The sequence below is a fragment of the Sinocyclocheilus rhinocerous genome, unplaced genomic scaffold, assembly GCF_001515625.1.
Source record: "Sinocyclocheilus rhinocerous isolate Xijiao unplaced genomic scaffold, SAMN03320098_v1.1 scaffold8, whole genome shotgun sequence".
Lineage (NCBI taxonomy): Eukaryota > Metazoa > Chordata > Actinopteri > Cypriniformes > Cyprinidae > Sinocyclocheilus > Sinocyclocheilus rhinocerous.
In genome coordinates this window covers 64,611-87,364 of record NW_015666800.1, presented here as the reverse complement: position 1 = coordinate 87,364, position 22,754 = coordinate 64,611, and the positions used below count along the sequence as shown (strand labels likewise).

At 37.8% G+C, this 22,754-nt stretch overlaps 1 protein-coding gene across 1 annotated transcript in view; it reads left to right on the top strand.

The window, feature by feature from the left end:
* Positions 1 to 22,754, top strand: part of LOC107733155 (gephyrin-like) — a 100,491-nt gene that overhangs the window by 27,803 nt on the left and 49,934 nt on the right. The window contains exons 2-3 of the mRNA XM_016544684.1: positions 13,586 to 13,664; positions 22,049 to 22,106. Coding sequence (XP_016400170.1) covers positions 13,586 to 13,664; positions 22,049 to 22,106 — 137 coding nt within the window. The remainder of the gene's footprint in view (positions 1 to 13,585; positions 13,665 to 22,048; positions 22,107 to 22,754) is intronic.

Sequence of the window (22,754 nt, the reverse complement as noted above, 5' to 3'; positions counted from 1 at the left end):
GGGCAGCATTTTGTGTGTACGGTTCTAATTTCAAATTTGGTTTTCAGGATGGCATTTAAAAATACAACAACCCTTCTTTTTTCATTTTTTTCGTCATGGTTAAAAAAGGAAAAACGAATGGACGCAAAAGTATAGGCTACACGGGCCTGGAAACAGTAGTCTATTGCATGTTTTATTTGTGCGCAGAAATGAAAATAGGCCTATGTATATCAAGTCTTTATTTTTTATTTATTTATTTTTTATTTTTGTTTGTTTTGTAAAGACATAATGAAATAGGCCTAGTTTTTTTTTTCCGTTTAATTGGCCTAATTGAACGAATATGGCTACTAACAATTAAGTGACTGCGACTATTTCATATGATTTGGTTTGCCGTTTGAATTTCATGCTATTAAACTGTTGTCAGTCAAGTTGTCATTTAAAGTCCCCCTGTAGTGATAAGAAATTTTCATACCGTTACATCCCTAGCATAGAAGCACATGTGAGACTGAGCTGCATTAGTGAATGTTTAAAGGGATAGTTTACCCAAAAATAAAAATTCTTTCATCAATCATTCAGCCTTTCTTTTCAAACTCATCTTTTGTTCAAAACACAAATTAAGATATTTTTTATAAAACCTGAGACATTTGTCGCTCCATTTAAACTCTAGTACATTAAAGTGTTGTTTATTCAAAACGTTCATAAATAAGTAAATGTAATCTATATGAATCGAGTGGCTTAATCCAAGCCTTCTGAAGAGACATAATCACTTTATATAATGAACAGATTTAATTTAGACTTTTATTTGCATTTATACATTGATCAACAACACGCATACCTACTTGACATAGAGCACATCAAAACCACTCAATTCATATGGATTGCTTTTTACAGTGACTTCCTGAAGTTTTTTAATCATCAGTGTTTTGGTTCCATGGACTTTCTAATGGAGTGACAGAAATTTCTCAGGTTTCATTAAAGATATCTTCATTTGTGTTTCGAAGTTGAACAAAAGTCTTATGACATTAGAATGACATTAGGGTTAGTAAATGATGACTTTTTCTAAAAATTTTTTTTTTAGGGAACTATGAAAACATCTAATAGGAAGTAGGTTAATTTTAAACAGAATTGATGAGAAGCTTTGCACCAGATCACGCTGAGGTATAATACGAGGCTGGCGTCTTTATATTTTTGGACTTTTGCCACTTTTATTTTTAGATGTAGTTGTGAGGGCATAGGAAGTCATGCGATAACCCAAGTTAGCACATCAACATGTCTGGCTAAGTCACGACTCCAACACCTTTCTCTGTTCAAAGGCCCAGTTTTATTTTCGGTGTTATGTTTACCTATTAAAAAAGGAAGATGTGTTGGGAGATATTAAAGTAGCTTTTAGTTGGTCACAGTCTTACACCATGATTTGCTATTGCTAGTCGAAGGCAGATGATATTATGAGGAGGGACATTTTCATTTTAGAGACTATGAGACTGGACAAAAAGTTTAGCATGTTGGGTTTGGATTCGATGGAAGCGATGGTTCACCCAAAAATGAAAATTCTGTCACCCTCATGTTGTTCCAAACCTGTATGACTTTCTTTGAAAAAAATTTTTTTTGAGAAATGTCAGGGGTTGTTTTCTCCATTTAATTTTATGTCAATCAAAAATTTTTAGTAACCAACATTCTTCAAAGTGTCTTTATTTGTGTTCCGCAGAAGAAAGTCATACAGGTTTAAATAGACGTGAGGGTGACAGCAGAATTTATGTTGTTTGGGTGAACTATTCCTTTAACAATTTTGTTCCAGAAGAGAAAAACTGTTACCGTATTGTCCCGAATATAAGATACTATTAGATGGATAGCCTAAATGTCCTAATTCAGATGGGCTACCTGTTTTTTTTGTTTTTTTTATGGTATATCAAGAAGTGTATATTTTTTAAATGTGATTTGTTGGTACATTTTACCAGTTTTTACCATACTTTCAAAACAAAAATATAAATAGGAAAAATATCAAATAATAATTGAAGACAAAATGTGTTTTACTGAGAAAAAACAAGATTTGGTTTTTAAAAAGCCTTTTTCCAAAAGGTACATCTGGAAAAAGGGGGGTCGTCTTATAATCAGGGTCGTCTTATATTTAGGCCAATACGGTAATTTCAAATGTGTATATCTGCTGAAATTTACTTTTGACTTTTATGCGTACATTTACATTTAGCTTTAATGCTGACAGTCCTTGACCACAAAACTCATTTGATTTCTTGTTTTGATTTCTTTGTGCATTTGAAGGTGAGTTTCAGTAGTATTTGAGCAAAAAGCAGTCACTTTGTTCAACTGAAATATTTCTAAAAACAAAAATCATGACAGAAATGCTCTTTCAATCGAGTATAGTTCTGTTGTGTTCGTCCCATAGACATCCATTGCAAGTCCATAATCCTCAATGTCATTTATTCTTCATTTTTACAAACTGATGGAAAAGTTTAAATGATTTTCTGTCATAATTGGTAACAGATGCATTCCATAGACCTTAACTCATAATAAACCCATAATATCCCTTTAAGAGGAATCCCAAACTCTTGTTTTCATTTGTGCTAGTGACCGCTGTGCTCTTAATGAATGTCTTGCAGGAGAGTAAACAGGTTAGTTTCTGTGTGTGTGTGTGTGTGTGTGTGCTTGTATGTGCAGAAATTAGGCAAAAGTGCTAATGAAAGCACAGGGGTCATCAGCAAGATAATTACCAGCGTTCACAAGGGGAATAGCTCTCTGTGTGTGTGTGTGTGTGTGTGTGTTTTGGCTGTAATGGTTTGCGTCATTCCTCTGTAAATCTAAATCTCCTATTTCTTCCTGTGTATTCTCTCTTTCTTTCTCTCTCTCTCAGGATGTATGTTTCATCTCGTTCATCATTTATCTACTCTTCTCTCCATCCTCCTTTCCTTCTCATCCACAGTCTCTCGCTCTCCTCCCCAGTCCAGCTCATCCTCAGTCGCTCTTCCACACCTCCCCCGTTCTCTTCTTCAGTCTTCAGATCCCTTCATCATTCACCATTGTTCTTCCTGACTGACCATCTGTCTTTCTCCATCTCTATTTGTCATTTTGTCTCTCTCTGTGTCTGTTTGCTGTTTTTTTTTTTATTCTTTATGATGAGGCCTATAATTTGAATTCTCTCTGTCCTTTGATTTTTAGAAGTGGTAAAAAATGTAGGAGAGTGAAAGAGCTCAAGATGGAGGGATGCGAAGAGATGAGTGCTGAGATTCCTCTCTGTTATGTGTGTGGCGGCTTCCGGAATGAATCTCTTCTCAATATTTATCAGCGTGGTAATGAAATATTAATAATGGTGGACAACCCAACCTCACAGATATAAAAAAAGACCATTGTAGGAAAAATGTGGAATTATTTCACAGTAATTAAAATGGAAAAACTCACAGTTGAGTCTTATTCCTCTCGTTTTTTTTAGGGAATTGTATAGTTGTGATTTCCAGGTCTGGAAAAGTAATACAGTCATGGGAATTTCTCTAATGAATATACTTTTTTTTCTAGGAATGCTTGTCTCTAAACTGTATTATTGGCTAGAATGTTGCTCCTCCTAAATGTTTTAGAAATCTTCGTCCAGAAATCATGAACAACTGGAAAAGTCATGGAGATTTTTCATCTTCATTTATAAAATATGTAGTTCTAAAAGTTGTGAAACTGCAAGGTGCTCCTTTATACATTAAGGATATATTATATATACTTTTCAAATATAGATAATCATGGTAACAGGATTGACATTTTAAGATCACCCCCTTCTGACAATATGTAAGATAAATTGAGTAAAAAAGAGAAGTTTAATAATTTTTTTAAATTTTATTATTATTATTATTATTATTTACTTTTTAAATGTTGATGGCACTTTTCACAAGGTATTTTGATTTATGGAATTGTTACTTGTAAAAGGTAAAAATATGATGATAACAGAGTTGATGCATAACCTGGGCGCAACTATGTTTTTTTTAATAACACAATGTTAACTAGATAGATTAAATGCAAAATGTTGTTTTTATTGTCATGTAAATTAGCATGGAGAAGTTGGTTAGAAAAGGCATTCTCATGATGAAAAAAATTGTTTGTTGGTATTTTTAAACAAATAAAAGTTGGCATCAGCTATTTATTGTTAAAGTTATTTTACACTTATATGATGGATAATGGCCTCGTTTTGTGGAATCGCGCATATCATAATGCATGTCATTATTTGTGAGTGTGGTCTTTCCTATACTGTGAATATTTATTTGACATTGATCATCAGTGTGAACTTTCAAAATGTCAAAAGACAGACTGAAAGTACTCGCTTCTTTTAAGTATTTATTTTCTTTGTGTGTGCTTGCTTGCTTTGTTATTGTGTGGTCTTGGCGTTGTTTGCATGCATCCTGTATGCGTGTTCAGTGTTGAGAGATGGGCTACATTTTGCTGACTAAGTAAGTTAGCAGTGGAGCTGCTGTGTATGATGTTTTATTAATCTGCTCTGGAAAGAGAGAGAAGACTAGGGCAACTTTCAACACATGGTTTTTAAGTCATTTTTCACTCCGACTTTGATCAGGGTGGCATTCTTTAGTCTGACTTCACAGAACGTCATGATGGGATTCTGGATTCTGTTGGTGCAGAAGGCCTGTGAGATGATCTTCAGTTTGAAGTGCTTAGTGTTTATGGAGCATATTTTTAGGATTTTTTTAAACACAATTACAGAAAATGCTTGACTGGTTTAAATTAATTTGCCTACTATGAGGAAAGCAGAAATGTGTAGCTTGTTATTTTGGTAAAGCACTTATATATTTTTATGTTATTTTAGTTGTCTTTTTAGCAGTGAGACTAAACTATGGTTGCAATATACTTACAGCGGAAGCACATGGGTTCAGGCAGTAAATATTACAATACAAAAGTGTTTTATACTTTTTAGGTACTTTTAAATCACAGTAATTTATCATAAACTTTATACATATTAAAATTAGACTAGAGTTGGTTACTAACCTTTTTAGTCTTTTTAAACATCTTTCATGACATAAAGTTAGTAGCATTCGTTAATTGTGCACAAAGATTCAACATTCGACCTGAACTGTAAAGCAGTGTTATTTCTGTATTATTTTTATACTATTGTAGTACTTATTCATATTTTGAATTAGATTTTTTATATTGTTTTAGTTTATTTTCATTTTAGTTTGTTTTAGTAATTTTATGTGGCTTTGTCATTTTTGTTAGCTTTTTTAAATATTTCTATTTAGCTTCATTTTTCATTTCATTTTATTTTTAGTAAATGTAGTACTTTGTTAAACATATTTTAACTTCAGTTAGTTACAAAGGCAACATTTCTAATGTTCTGTTTTGTTCAAGTGTTTTTATTTATTTTTTATTTTTTATTTTTTATTTTTTTGACCAATATTTATTTCAGCTTTGTTTCAATTAACTAATACAGTTGTAGTTCAAATAAACTCAAATAATAAAGGCGTTTTACTAAATAATTGTAGTGTTTATAATTTTTTTGCTTGCTTGGTTTTTTTTTTTTGTCTTGACAACAGTCATATTATTTTTTGTTTGTTTGTTTGTTTTTTGTCTGACAACAGCTGTATTCTCAAACCTTCTTAGTTTGTTTTTCTTCCCATTATTTGGGGGCAATAATCATGTTTAAAAATATATATTATAAAAAAAAAGCCTCTGTCAACTGGGTGCAACGGAATCGCGATCGGTGAGCAGTTTATTCTAATATGGCCAAACCCACCATCAAATCGGTTACAAATGTCTGGGGAATTTTAGGTCACCTAATTCATATTCATGAGCACGGTTCATAATGTGTTGGGGATCATTCCTTTTCTCGTGTATGTAGAACACTAAGTCTGAATGGCTAAAGGTTTTTCAAAAGTCACAGCCCTGACTGAATCTAGATGTTGCAGTAGTGACTTGGAGCCAGCGGTCATTCAAAACAACCAAAAATATCAGTGACTTGAAGCAGTCCTGTGCACAGAAGTAGGCCAAAATACCTTCAAGTTGATGTGCTGGAGTGATGGAGTAGCCTGCAGGAAATGTTTGGAAGTCATGACTGCTAAATGAAGTGCTACCCAGGACTTCCTGTCATTGTATAAATGTGTTTGACTATGTGTGTGTGTTTTTATAGGAAAGATGATGTTGGTATTTTCTCAATGATTTAATTAGACACCCCTCATTCCTCTCTAGAACACGTCCACTATTCTTTCACATTCCCTTCGGCACCCTCCCCCTAAATACATTTTTATTTTTTACCCGTTCCCTCCTTTGCCTTTGTGAAACGCTTATCAAGAAACTGAGCTTTTGTAGACTCTACGATACATTTTGTATAAAGGTGCTTTGAAATGCAGCTCACAGATTTAAGTTCCATTGTGACGTTCTCTCTTCTCTCCTTAACATCATCCCCCCCCCCACACACACACACACACACACACACACAACGTGTCCAGTACTGTTAACTACGTGCCTGGGGATCAGTATGTTCCTGTCACTGATCTAATGAATTTCACCTGAAACCTACACAGACCAGCTCCCTCTCTTCTTGAAAACCTTTTCCTTTCAGCTTATTTTCTATTTTCTTTCCATATCTCCTATGTTTCCAGAGCAGTCTTGCATAGTCATGAAGGTGGAGGCAGAGGGCAGTAGAGATGCTCATTGATTAGATCTAGAGCGAGGAGTGAGTAATATATAACATCGCTCTTGGGGAGTTGGTCCAGGGGGCTTTTCGGATTGGCCAGCAGGATGTTACGCATGAACGACTCTGATTGGACACACATCTGAACACAGCAAAGGCCTCTAAATCTTTTTGATAGTGGTGCTTGAGAAGGCTACTATTGCTTATATTTGGGAAAAAAATACTAACCCTATGTATTGAACTTTGGCACATAGCTTGTCCTGCATCATTTATGCTAAGAACATGAATGATTTCAAATTGTGCAGCTGGTTTGGAGAGTTGAGCCTCCAAGGACGATTTGTCCACTTTTGGATAAAAGCAGAAAATTTTACCTAAAGCAACTTAAATTCAAGGTATTCCTTGGGAAATGAACCCATGACCTTGGCATTGTTAACGCCACAGCTACAGAATCGCAACTAGAATATCATAGAGACATGGTGGTAGGCTTTTATTATAGTTAGATTTTTTTTCTTTAAACAACATGAAATGAAAAGTCACCCAAACTATTTTCTAAGTGCATGTTATTGATAAGGTGGAGGCAGAGGGCAGTAGAGATGCTCATTGATTAGATCTAGAGCGAGGAGTGAGTAATATATAACATCGCTCTTGGGGAGTTGGTCCAGGGGGCTTTTCGGATTGGCCAGCAGGATGTTACGCATGAACGACTCTGATTGGACACACATCTGAACACAGCAAAGGCCTCTAAATCTTTTTGATAGTGGTGCTTGAGAAGGCTACTATTGCTTATATTTGGGAAAAAAATACTAACCCTATGTATTGAACTTTGGCACATAGCTTGTCCTGCATCATTTATGCTAAGAACATGAATGATTTCAAATTGTGCAGCTGGTTTGGAGAGTTGAGCCTCCAAGGACGATTTGTCCACTTTTGGATAAAAGCAGAAAATTTTACCTAAAGCAACTTAAATTCAAGGTATTCCTTGGGAAATGAACCCATGACCTTGGCATTGTTAACGCCACAGCTACAGAATCGCAACTAGAATATCATAGAGACATGGTGGTAGGCTTTTATTATAGTTAGATTTTTTTCTTTAAACAACATGAATTGAAAAGCCACCCAAACTATTTTCTAAGTGCATGTTATTGATATTTTATATACCTAAAGATACATATGAAAAATTATATGTGCACTGCTTATTTTTTCGATTTTTTAATGGTTAATCAAAATGTCCGGTGAAAACGACAGACTTCTCTCTGGTGACATATGCCAGACTTCTCCAGTTATTTAGTGTTTAAAAGGGACATCAGATGAAATTTTCACTTTTTTTTTTTTTAGCATTTTATTGCATTTATTTAGGTTTCTGGCGTGTCTGCCAGCTCAGAAAAGCTGAAAAGAAAACACGCAGCCAGTTCGTCATGTGCTGTCTGAGTATGAAAGTCAAAATGTCTCTATTTAAATGTTTTTGCAACATTGAGCAATGTAGCCAATCACAGACATATTTGTTGATTTCTTGAACCCAATTGTCAATCAGAGGAGTTAGAATCCAGTTTTTCCGACTTTGAAGCATAGCCTACTGCCACATAAAACTCCATGCAATCACCTAAATGTGAGCTACTGATAATGAAAACTGCTTAAACACAGTTTTATCCAGGCCTGATTCTAGAATTAAATACTTTTTTTTTTTTTAGCATTTTATTGCATTTATTTAGGTTTCTGGCGTGTCTGCCAGCTCAGAAAAGCTGAAAAGAAAACACGCAGCCAGTTCGTCATGTGCTGTCTGAGTATGAAAGTCAAAATGTCTCTATTTAAATGTTTTTGCAACATTGAGCAATGTAGCCAATCACAGACATATTTGTTGATTTCTTGAACCCAATTGTCAATCAGAGGAGTTAGAATCCAGTTTTTCCGACTTTGAAGCATAGCCTACTGCCACATAAAACTCCATGCGATCGCCTACATGTGAGCTACTGATAATGAAAACTGCTTAAACACAGTTTTATCCAGGCCTGATTCTAGAATTAAATACTGAGGGTGCTTCAGAAATTAATGAGTGTGCTCTGGCCTCAATGAACATAATTTTTCTCATATATTTTTGTCCCGTCCATTGCTCTTTCAAGTGTGAATCCCGCATAATATGCGGATGTCATTCCCTAAACTGTGCAGCATGTACAGTATGTGGCTGAAAAACAAAACTTTTATACAAATTCTGAATAGATGATATATAGCAAGCACACAAAGAGCACTCCCTTTATAATCACTAAAAAGCTTTCCCTCGTCTTAGTTCATCGCGATCTCATGAAGTTTTGTTCAAATGAGGATTTGTGGGCTTGCAAAACTCAGCAATGGACAAAAATGAGCAGGATATTTGTTAATTTCCTCCCTGAAAGTCTCTTATACAGTTAGAGTAATCATTAATGCACACAGACTTCATCAAATACTCCTTGCATCTGTTGATTTCATTTTATGTGTGGATTATTTGGTTTTATTTAGTGTGAATCTTCGGTTTCAACAGCTCTGAATAAACAATGTGATATGCGGCCGGCCAATGTTTATTTGAATCAAAACACAAAACATAAGGCTATTTACCCTATTTGCATCTGCGAGGCATCCATTAAACATTTTCCGTGTGTGTTAACGTCAGTATTTATGACTGTCGAATGTCTGACTACTTGACTCTTTGCAGACCATGTGTTTCTGAATTCTTCATCAAGCGCAACATCGCACGGAGAAAAAGACTTGAAAAACGAACACCAAGTAGGCCTAGTTTAACACTGAGTAATGAGCCCATATCATTTCGGGGTGGGGGTGTTACGGAGGTTGGGCACCCACCGGCATAAACATAAATCGGTGCCTATGACTGTAACATTAACAACAATATTGTTGAAGTCACTTTCAGGTTGATTTTCTTCCAGCTGATGAACGATACAAACATTGACAGCCAATTACAATCCGCACAGCTTTAAGACTGCAGCGTGCACTTACAGTAAACAGAACATTATCATCTGTTGGTGTTGACACTAGTTTATTAGTTTAATCTCGTTATTATGGTTGCACTTTATTTTACTGTACATGCACTTACATGTAATTACTCTGTACTTACTTTAGAAAGTACTGGAAAATATAAGGTAACTACATGGGTTAGGGTTAGGGGTAGTAATAGGTTCAGGGTTAGTATCTAGTTATTACCCAGTTTTGCCTCAGGAAATGTAAGGATCTAATTTTAGTCATGTTAGGCTACTAAAAGAGTTCTTAAAAAGAAGTTTCAACCTTATTTGCTACTTAGTGTCAGAATAAACCTTGAAAAACCTGAAGGGGGATGAAACAAGACCAACTGGATTAGCTGATCGTCCAGTCGGAGACATACTCGTCCTTGTGCTGTGAGCTTTAGTACCGGATGTTTCTATATTTTTATAGCAGGAGGGTTTTTTAAAGGGAATTCTGCTCCACCGAGATTTGCAGCTCAAAGCTGGGCTTATCTGCTCCCAGGTGTTGGACCTGTGGTGTTTGAGGAACAGAGTGAGGTCCACAGGTCTTCTCTGGATGTAGGCAGGGGTTAACGAGACAGGGTTTTACACCAGCTCAGCTCATGCAAGTCTAACTCCTACTAACAGCCGCAGGCAACACACACTTGCGCACGCTCACACACACACAGTCTCACGCTGAGAGGGAAACTCTCACCTCACCAAAGTGTCCATGCAGACAGACTTTTCCGTCTGCAGAGCTGTGAGTCACAGACATGAGGTAGAAAGAAAGAGTGTGTGTGTGTCTGTGTGTGCGCGTACCTTCCTACAAACAGAGCTTGAAGGATGCTGTTTCTTTGTAACTTTAGAATTGGAGATGTTCAGTAATTAATTTACACTTGTATTACTTAATATAATATTTCCTTTTAACAAACTAAAAATGTAACATGGTATTTCCATGCTCTTTTGAACATGTACCATACTATTACCATGTTTTTTTCTCTGAGTACCATGGTATACAACAAATGAATGTGGTATTACCATTCATCACTGTATTATGGGAATGCATGATATTCTCTGAAGTACATTTAGAGTACTATAATATCATGATATGTAGCCTAAATAGTACTTGTTCTGTTCATATTTCAAAAATATTATAGTAATACTATTTAATTCTTTTAAGTACCTTGGTGTACCTTGGCGTTCTTTTAAATACCATTGTGGAGTATTATAGTATTAGTTACTATCATAGTACCATATGGTGAAATCATATTTTTGGGTACCTTGGAATACCACGTAAATACCATGGTTACCATCAGTACTTTTTGTGAAGTGTTATTTTATAATCATTATATATTTGAATATTTACAAGCCTTTGTCATCCGGTTGCAAACAGACGGTCAATGGAATGAGCGAATACACAATTGGTGAGTAATTATTGCTTTTCATCAAATCAGTTAATACTTCAGGGCAAATGTTAAGAGATTGTAGGGATCGTACCTATTCTCATGTATAAAAGTCAGATTTTTTTGTTGTATACTGTCATATAGTATATATTTTTTTGAGTTAATCGGAATACCATGTAATGCAATGCACCATGTACCATGGTGTTTGAATCAATGTCATGGTATAAATCAAATAACTATGGTATTATCATTGGTTACTATGAGTGTACCACCACAGTAGTTTTTGTAATGTTTGAAAGGAACAATGACAATGGCTTTGACAAGGAATTGATATGCTTAACAATGCTTTGTTTGAGAGGTGTAGCTCTTTAGCAGGTCCGGAAAAGTAGACAACTCTCCTCTCCTCTCATGCAGGGCAGAGCTGTGGTGACATTAACATTCTGATGCCTTAACGTCTCTGATGAATGTTCCAATTGCTGCACCTCTCTCTCTCTCTCTCTCTCTCTCTGTCTCTGTCTTTCTCTCTCTCTCTCGCATTCACACACGGTCACTTATATACTATACGCATCGGCAGAATAATCCTCCTCCTTCACACTCATTCACACACACACACACAGACGTTGCATTTGTGTGCCTGCGACTAGAAGTTTTTTGCCGCCTCTAGAAGAGAGCTCACTTCTTCTACCTCCTGCAGGGAACACCAGCCTATTTATAGATCAAGGGTTAGCAGGGTGGAGAGAGAGAGAGAACAGAGAGAGCAAGAGATGAGGAGAAAAGAGAGAAGGGTGAGAAAATGCTGCAATTATGAAGCAAGTGTTGCACCGAGCCCTTGTGCGTAATAGAGAATGTGATGGTGAACGGCAGCGCTTTATAATTTATTTACACAGCACAGGTCATTGTCTTCTCTTGTCACAGATTTTGACCCGTTTTGAGCTACACTAGACCCTTATATATCCACATCACAATGCTGTTGAAATAACTATTATTTCTATTACTATTAAAATCATATAAAAGCATTTGCAAGTATTGAATTTGGTAATGCAGCATATTTCTAGGTGATGCATATTTGATGAGAAAACAATGTAGGATTAGACTTCATTTAACCATCGAGAATGGATCATGAACAGTCGCCTCTATATGGCCGGTGGTTGAGAAATAAGAGGGCATGGTGACCTTAAAAAGTCATTTCAGAGGCGTAGAAATTTATGTTTTATTGTAAAGATATTTTTCTTTGGCATAACATGCACAATAAGACCAGGTTTAAATGGGGTTTCAATGTTGACTTGAGGGATATTGCCCAGTGTTGTAATACTTGGACTCGGTCTTGGTCTTCTTGTCATGGACTCTGCAGCATTTGGAGCATTCAGTCTTGACTCAGAATACAACACTGCAGACACATTTTGTTTTTCTGTACCGACTCACACATATGATCACTCTGTGCTGGACCAGTATGTATACACTGTGGAGACTCGTGTGACACTGATTCTAAACCAGGCTTCGTTCAGACTCGGACTCGACCCTCTTCTGGTCTTAGCCTTGACTTGGACTCAACCTATTATAGGTCTTGGCCTGTACTTAGACTCAGATGAGCTGGCTTTGTCTACAACACTGATATAGTCCACACTTTTTTATTTTCTTCCCCAAAGTACAATAATACATTTAGTCAGGTTTTCTTGCACCACAAACGGCAATCATGTAGTTTATGTCTATTATCCACCTTTTTTGGGGGGCTTCAAGTTAAACTGTGTTAGTACTGTGCTTTTAGAGGAAAAGGAAATTATGTCACATTTACTCACTCTCATTTAGTTTTGAACACAAAATAAGACATTTTTAAGAATGTTTAAACTCTTTTGCCTATACAGTGAAAGTCAGTGGAGTCCAAACATTTTTATTTTTGGTTTCTTTAAGAATTCTATATGCTAATAGAATAATGTTTTAATTGGCTAATCTCTTACTAACTTCTCGCTTGTAATGCTAGTGAATTCTAAATGGGCATTGATATGTGAACGTGGTCGGTCATATGCTAATGAGCTTGCTGTTTTGGCATCAATACAATGATGATTTCTGAATGATTCTTGCAGCATAGTTTTTGTAGATGGTTCTTATGTGTTCAAAAAGAAGGAAAGGAGCAAGATAAATTCTGTTTTCAATGATACACCCCCTTTAACTACTGTTGCAATTGTAACTACTACTGGTAGCTTTGTGCTGGTGCTTGAAGATTTGTACTGAACTGATGGTTATCAGTGGTGGTGTTTCTGCTCACCATCATACAGGTTGTAAAATCCTAGAGCAGTTTGACACAACACAGAGGAGGACAGTAATGTTAATGCTCTGTGGTGCGTAACAGTGTGGCCTCCGTTACATAGTATACATGAGGGCCTTAGAGTATGATTCTCCATGTTTGTAGCTGTGTGATTTTGTTGAGTAATGTGTTTTGACATAACTCATATTCTCTCAAACCTCAGGACTAACGTGACGTTTAAGGAATCAGACATGTATGGTCTGCGAAGGGGCATTTTGTTATTTCCATGCAATGATGTGCCTTTTTTCCCTATTTTCTCTTCCCTTTTTCCATGTCTCACGTCCTTTCTCCATCTCTTTCCTGTCTGCAGTGAGTGACAGCTGCTTCAGAAACCTTGCTGAGGACCGCAGTGGGATTAACCTCAAAGATCTTGTCCATGACCCGTCCTTGTAAGTGACTCACACACAACACATTGGCTATGCACAATACAACAATGCCCCTGCATCAGGTCCTGTTCACCATAGGACATTTCCAGTTATCGTGTTCCATTCCTAGTCTTTCTGTGCTGAATGGATGGTTGTCCTTCATGAAGATCAAGGCTCTGTCCCAAATTGAAAGGCATGGAGATCAAGGCCCTGTCCCAGATCAAGGCATGTTCATGAAGCTCACAAAACGGCAGTGCAGCGGTGTTCAGTCTTGCTCCTGGAGGGCCAGTGTCCTGCAGAGTCCTCTAAACTGCCTCAACACTTGCCTGGAAGTTTCTAGTAATCCTGAAGACCTTGATTATCTCGTTTCATTTAGGATTGGAGCTAAACTCTGCAGGATATTGGCCCTCCAAGAGCAGGATTGGACATCCTTGCCATAGCTTAACCCTATTTACTGTCCCTATGTGCCCTTGAATACAGCCTTATGCTGATCCCACACTGATGTGAACTACTACCCAACAATCCAGACTAATGTGCAGGGCTCCAGACTGTGACCATTTTTCTGCCTGTGCGACTGAATTTTGTGTGCGGTCGCACTGGTGCGACCACCGCGTTGTTCAACTCATAAGCGCTGCCATTTCTGTTGCATATGTGAAAAATCAAATGGCTAACGAAACTGAAAGCATAACGAAACCGCGCTACTCGTTTGAACTGCCCAGAGCTTCGAGTGTAGAGCCTGGTTTATATTTGCCGCGTCAGCACGAGCGTGAAGGTGCGCACAGCTAAAATGATGCGCACATTGAGAAAACGATGGATGGTTTACAAGCTAAAGTAAAGTAAAAGACCGCTTCTTAAACCAGAGAGGGTGAACATGGTGATATTCTTGTGGGAAAAAAAAACATGCAAGCACCGTCACCGTCAGCAAGTTTAGTTTTACTTTTCTTTTTGTTTTCATTTTGAAAAGCTTGTTATCTTTGCTGTTTACCTCACGCTATGCTATGGAGGCTCTCTTTTATTATGTTTTTTTTTATTTGATTCCTCAGTGTTTGCTAAACTTTCTGTAATTTATTAGTCGTTATATAATACAGCATGTTTGCCATGCCTCGTCTTATTCGTTTTTGTTAATAAATGTTTTGTAAGCTAGTTTGTCATTGTATCCTACTGTTTTATTGTTGTTGTGCTTTTTAATTAAGAATAACAATGAATCCATATTTTGTTTTAGTCTTAAAAAGTGAAAGGTGTGTAGATGTATGTAAGCAAAACAGACAATTATCTTTTCTCGTAAAACGTGACAACAAGATCGCGAATTCGAAAGTGAAAGCATCCGAAGCCCGGCTTATAACATAGCAAAAGAGGAACTCCCCTTCACAAAATTCAAATCACAGATAATACTACTGATTAGGGCTGTCAAATGACTGAAAAACGAAATTCGAATTTTCTTCTTAAATATTATCAAAATTCGAATTATCAATATCGTGCATATTCATTACCGTGATATATCGCATTACCGAATACCAGCACAAGTCTACTTGAGACATGTTTTTTAAAAGTTGAACTTACATTAATTTTACATGGCTTTCTAAACATGCCGCTCTCTGCGAGACGCGAGTGCAATGCTGATAGATGTCCCTCTAGAAAATGTGATAAATATGCGTTCTGTGTGAACGGCTTGGTTTCAGTTTTGACGTAAACAACATCTTCTCCACACTGATGCTCTCGTTTTCCGCAATATATTGAATGAACAACGTAGCAGCACCGCATCTAGTGGTTTCAACTGGATAGGCTAACAAAAGCATTAAATGCAATGACACTTACATCGTCGTTGCATTTCGTGCGCCACTGATAAGGCTGCCTGACGGCTGACGCAGACCTAAAATTGCTGTGGATTTTTTTATTTTTTATTCCACGAATATTCGAAATTCGATTCTTTTTTTTTGACGGCCCTACTACTGATGAAAAAGAACGGGTTGAATGTTAACCACTTTCGTTTCCATATAACTATAAACATTGATAAAAGTCCACCAGCATCCACTGATTAATCCCATGTTGTAGCGGGAAAAAATTAAATAAATTACGACCAAATCATGTGCTTGTGCGACCAACTGAGAAAGTTAGTCGCAAAAGAGCGACCAGTGGGAAGAATGAGTCTAGAGCCCTGATGTGTGAACTTGGTGGAGGACTGCAAGCGTTTAGGATGGCATTTGGGACAAGGGGCCCTTTCATACACCCGGCGCAATGCGGCGCAAGTGTTTTTGCTAGTTTCAGCCCGACTCAGTTCTCATTTTCCCATCCTGCGGCGCGTTGTTTAAATAGCAAATGCATTTGCGCCCATTTGTGCGCCCATGGGCGTGCTGGTCTGAAAAAGAGGTGTGTTCAGGTGCATTGTTGGCGAGTTGCTATTTTGAGGAACTGAAAATAGACTGCGCCATAGACCAACTCAAACCTGGTCTAAAGTCTGGCGCAATATTTTTTCTTTGTTATTTAAAGAGCGCGCTAGTAATATGCGCCTATAGGTGGGTGCCCAACGTGCGTACACTTTGCTTATTACACACACAGGGATGCGCAGAAGCACACAAACATTTTTTAAAAGGAAAAATTACATTCCGCCATGTAAATAGCGAACCCACCATGGCGTGAGCGCAACTGGCTTTTAAAGGGGATGGGAGATGAGACTCTGATTGGTTTATTGCACGTTACGCCCAAAAACACCCATTACTCATTAAGAGAATAGGGACAACCCGTTTAGACCATGCGCCTGGACGCGCCGACCGTTTTCCCATCGTTAAACTAGCAAAAGTGGATTCGGACACGCCCTGAGTGCACCTGCGCCGTGCGCTTTAGACCATGCGCTTAGATCGTTAAAATAGGGCCCAAGGCCCATGAGTCCATCTCTGACAAAGGAGGACAGCAGCTACAGTTTCTTACTCGGTCTGTCTGCATTACCTTTCATGTATTTTTGCAAATGTCATTGATTCTGTGAATCGACAGAATTTGAAGCAAAGCTTCTATACAGTTTCCAGGAATTGAGGTGCACAGGCTTTTATCAGTTTCCTGGGAAGCAAGGCTTTCTTTATAGGGTATCAAACTGATATAATAAATGCTTCTGAGTAACAGCTTGTTGCTGGGATTGTCAAAGTTTGCAGGGTTATGGCATCAGATCTTTGAAAAATATTTAACAGTTGTGTTTTAGACTAGCAAGTAAACAAGATTCTTAAGCAGCCCTAAAGACCTTGAAAGACCTCTTGCTTTTTTTAAGTTTTGTAAAAAAAGCAACTCTGTGGTGGCTGATGATCCCTTTTCTAAATGAAACTGAATGCAGGGGTCTTCAAATCTGCAAGGATCTGTCCTTTCTGAAAGGCCCCTAGGTAGATGTTTTTTGGCTAGAATACGCTTCAAAATGGACCAGACTTTACACTAGTAGTCAAAAATCTGGGTCCATAAGACCAGCCAATATATAAACGATTAAGTAATCTCTTTTACATCCTGTAATTTGTATAGATAGTAAGGAGTTCAAGTGAAAGTGTCAGTTACATTAAAGGTGGATCTACTTTTGACTAGGTGCATATGAGGTACATAACTAGCAGATTTACTTTCCTCAGTCATGCATCAAAGGTCATAAGAAATGACCACATGCATGACTGAACTGCTGGAGACTGCACTTAGGAGTGCTTGTGTGCAGAGTATGTCGGCATGCACTCTTGCAAATAGGCGTAGTGAGGACTCTTCACATAATGAAGGCCTCTCGTACGGCAGCTACTTCTTGTATACTTCAGCAGAGACCTCTCATGCTTTGAGAAACCTTTAAAGGGGTCATATGATGCTGCTAAAAAGAACATTATTGGGGGCGTGTTCGAACGAGCCGTTTTAGGTAGGTGTGGCTAACTCTTAACTTTTATAAAGAATATCTCTTTGGATTTGAGACTTTAGTCTTTGCAACTTTACAGATCTTCTTTATGCACCAAGAGCTTGTAACACTCTAAAGAGAAAGGAAAAAATGAAATCGCATCATATGACCCCTTTAACAATCTTTCAGCAAGAAGGAGAGCTCATCATCCTTCCACCTCTTTGTGTAAATGCTGCCTTCTCTAGGCATAATCCGAAGGTTGGAAGGTCTCAAGGCACATCCAAATCAAATGTTCACTAACAACCTGTCTAAAAAGATGCACCAATCTAGTTGATTTCTGAAGTGCCTTGGAAGACCAGTTTCCTTGAGATGTAACTTACAGAAAACACAACCTATTAAGTTGATAAAGCAGCTTTTGATTTCAGACACAGCAAGGATGCAGTGCCCCATCCAAATAATTGAATTATCTGGGTTTATTGGTGTTGTGGCGTTACGGGTAAAGAGGATTGAGCAGTTGGGTCATAGGTCTCTATGATGGATCAGGAATCATTGGGAACTTGTTCCAAGACTGCATTGTACCAGAACCTGCAATGCCAATCTATCTCTGTTTCTACTTTAGTATCAAAAACTAAAGATTTGCTCAGAGCAATTCTATGTACCTCGACCAAGGTCAGAGGAGCGACAGAGACAGCAGGATGTAGGTCTCTGAAAGATGTCAGAGAGGAAGAGAAGCATGGGGCGCAGCCAGAAGGTAGAGATAGTTCAGAGAGTATTGATGGATAAGGTATGTGTGTGTTGTCTGTTGATTGGTGAGCTCCATCTCCAGTGCTCTGTCAGCTCAGGTGAATTGATTAATCGGAAGAGCTGTCAGATTTACTAACGAGGTGTGGTAAAAATAGAGCTGAATTAATCATAGTGGGGACACACATGGCTCACCGTCCTCTGGATAGAGACGATTCCGACGTCTTTACCTGCAGAGAGGTGAGCATGCAGACGTTCGAGAGAGGGACAGCTGAGCACTCACCTGAGAAACAGAGATGGACGTGTCTTCACCCGAGAGCAGTAAAGTGTCACCGAGGTCATAGTTCCTTATGAGAGTGTCTTTTATTTGCCGTGGGCCTGCAGACAGTTATTTATTAACCCTTTAGGCGCCAGGGTTTTTTGGAAAAATGCTGGATTTTGACATCAAAATTTCAAAAGCTTGTGGCTTGAAAGGGCTTAAAGATAGAGATCTAATGTAAATTAGAAAAATGTTGGGCATGACCGAAAGTTTATGTGGGGTGTAGATATACTCATCTAATTTGCATATTATGACGTCATCAGGGGGCGGCCCTCTTGAATGTCATAATATTCAGGAAATAATAGATATTAAATGGATGTTTGCTTTTTATCCTTATTCCAAATGATCAGGAAAAGAGGAAATCAACAGTAAAACAACGTTTGCAACACATCCTCACGGGACAACTTTTAATAGCCATTTGGCGATTTTCTCTCACAAATCTCACAGCTTACCCGCACGCTATGAACTGAACTGCTTCCGCAGTCAATGACAGATAGCTCACATGCTCTGCTCTTTCCTCAAACACTTTGAATAGGAAGGTGACGTAATTTTGGTCTAGAATCGAAGTACTACATGTCTGCCATCTAGTGGTAGGGAATACAAATGCGATATTACACCATATTAGGAACTACAGTCTATTTGATTAAGTATGACGTCTTGTCGCAATTTTGCAACTTTGGCGCTAAGAGGGTTAACTCGCCAAAGTTGTTTTTTTTTTTTTAAGTGACAGTAGAGAAGAAACAGGAAATAGACAGGAAATTAGGATGGATTGGATTGGGACGGGACCATAATTGAACCTGCATGAGCACCACAGCTCAACATGTCTTAAAGTCACCTTGAAATCAAAATGGACAATTCTTATTTTTCTATGAAATATTGCAGTATTTATTATAAATGACTTAACTGTGCACATCATAATTTTTTTGTAAAATTGATGCACACTTTAATCTAAAAAAACTTCCCCTTCTTGCAATCATATCTCTTCTCTGATTATGTGTGCACTAGTGCAAGGGCGGGAAAACCTGTCACTCACATGAGATCGCACCAATGGCAAACGACACCGATTCAATCAATTCTCAACAAACTATATTTTTTCATGTTCTAGAAGCCGTTTCACTTGGATGTACGTCATAATAGAGAAGAAAAGACTTGTAACTTCTGTTTCATGGCGACTTTAATAGTGGCTGGCTTTTCTGTATTTACAGTGAGTACAAGTAAGACACCTAATTCACTACATGATGTACTGCATTCAAAATCTGGTAACTGTGCAGACGTGCCCAGAACATCTGTGAACATCTGATTCTTTCAGGATACTTTACTGAGTCTCTTCTAACTGAAACTTTTTTAACTTCCTGTTTACAGCGGACATGATTAGTGCATTGCTAATTGCAGTAGGAAAGCAGTGCTGCATTAACACTAAAAAAGTATTACGTTTGAGAGAGGCGGGGCATAGAGGACCTACAATAATGTACAGTATTTGAAAAATAATGTGTTTTTTGAACATTAAAGCATGTCAACATATTCTGTTACACCAAATACACAAAATAATGATCTTTAAAAAAGCATCAATGACCCCTTTAATAATACATTAAATAATGATGATTACTTGAAGTACTACGAAACACCTCACTAAACTTGATTGCAGGTGGTAAATGAACAACATGCTGTTTTTATGCACTGAAATACTGTATAAAGGAGGTGTAAAATGGTTAATAAATTCATCCCTATATATTCCAAAGCCTTGTCTGCTTAGTTGCCCTTACGAAAATTAACCATGGTTTTATTATAGTAAACGTATAGTAACCATGTTTTTTTTGGCATATTCATTACATTTGTATAACCACAGTTTTACTACAAATATCATGGTTAAACTATGGTTAGTGTAGCAAAACCATGCTTAATTTGTGGTTACCGTGTTTTAACTACAGTAACCATGTGTTTTTGGTTTTATTTGTAGTAAAACCATGGTTAATTTTCGTAAGGGTGAGCATGGCTAGTAGTTGCATCCATGCACTTCACCACAGTTTTAAAGTTTTCAACCTCTTTTCAAGTTGAAACCTCTACTAAATCAGTAAACACAGACACACGTTAACATACTTGTTCGGGTTGTGAAAGGCTGTGCAGCCCAACCCACTTACACACTCATCGATCACACAATCGATCACAGTTTCAGAAGATGCTCCACTCAGATTCAGCATTATTCCGTCACTTTCCTTTGTTCGCGAATGCTTGTGCATGTGTGTACTCACTTACATAAACAAACTACCCAGGTTGAAATCCCAAACTCATCTCTGTCTTAAAGCACCTCTCCCCAAACCCCCAATCTTCACACACCAGCGGTTTCCCTGGCAACTGGATTAAAGAGCTCTGCATCTTTGTGTTCAGCATATTCTTCTTTTAGTCACTGCTCTCCGTGTCTCTTTCTCCCTCTCTCTTTCTTTCTTTTTCTCTATTTGTTGCTCTTTTGTGGGCATTACACCATGATAGTCAGATGGATAGATGGATTAAGAGATGACAGATCATATACAGTTGATAGATCATTGCTTCATGAGAAAACGTAGATGCAAAACAACAACATAATTAACACAGAAAGCCCAAAATATACAAATAAGCTTCAGAAAACCAGTCCTGAGCCAAACTGAGAAAAGAGATTTTGCTAAATCATTTCAGTTTTCCTGACACATGAGCTTGTCCTTGTTTAGTAAGACCCATTGTGGGAAACATGGTGCTCATGCAGGCAATACAAGTTCAAGTCTGGCTTGCATTATCTCCTAAACCCATTCGTTGTAACAGGCGACTGATTTTCAACTTAGCTGCGCTAGTAGTTTGCATCTTGTATCACCTCTGTCTTCTCACATAATAACAATTTATACCTAAATGAACATGAAACATTAATTTGTTCATGTATTTTGTATATAAACATGCAGTACTAAGTGGAAGAATGTACTTGTTTGTTTGTCAAAATCAAAATGAAATGTGCCCACATCTGTCTTGCTAGTTGCAGTACCAGAGGCAGCCACTAGTGTGTGCTGCACTTCAGAATTCAAACATGGTTTGCTCAAAAGTTTTGTGCATGTCTGTTCAAATTTGCTTTCTCTCCAGAGATTTTACACCATATAGGAATACAAATATACGTTTATATAGGAAACTGGTACTTGAAACCTAGCCACTGTGCTAATCCACCTGTTTTGTAGCCTAAAAAAAGTGCTGTCAAAGTTGAATCCTCTGTGAGCCGTCACCCCTGTGAATGCAGAAGCGAATAAAACCGCAGGAGTCCTGTGAAAGAAGAGACATTTCTTCTTTAACTGTCATTCCTGTTGTGGGTGGAGTGTGTGGGGATGTATTTTGACAGCTTTCTGGTACCTCAGGCATTGTGTTGCTCTTTCTCTTTCCTGCACTCTGTCACATTGCGTTTTTTTCCCCTCTCTCGCTCCCCGTTTCTCTCCTGCTGTTGGGACCGAACCTACAATAACGGTTGTTGTTGTTTGTGTGTTTCACCCACAGGCTCGGAGGCATAATCTCTGCATACAAAATAGTCCCTGATGAGATCGACGAGATCAAGGTAACGCTTCCTCTCACCCCTTCAGTGAGGCCATGAGGCACACGTGCACGTCCATACACACCTTTGCACACTGCTGCCTAGAGGCCAATATTAGTGCTGCACTCGTAGTGATAATATGCTTTACTTGAAGTTTATCTGAGCTCACGTATGGAAAAATGTAATGAAAGTGTGTAAAAGTATGTAAAACTTAGAAATATCATTGCAAAAGAAAACACAAGCACACTTTTTAAACCAAAACAATAGTTAAGAATGCTGTGAGGTTTTAAAATGATATAACAAATATTAGTGGATCATGTTCATAGTTAATGAACATGTGGTTTCTCTGATGAACTTCATACATCCACTAAAAATCACCTAGGTGGACTAGTTGGTTAAAAGTCTATTGCTGCAATGATGCAACGACTTACATGTGCATATACTTTTTGGAGCCACTGTACATGATATTTTTTGCTGGTAACAGCAGTTTATAAAATTTGATATTTGATTTATCAGGCCAGACTATATGCCCGAAATAGCTGATGTGATGTTGCATCACTAGATTGAGGGCGACTGCTCATATGGTGCACAAACACACACACGCAAATGTACCTTTCTGCACTATACAAAATTACTGCTGAACATTTTATGGTGATATTCTGTGTGTTTGTG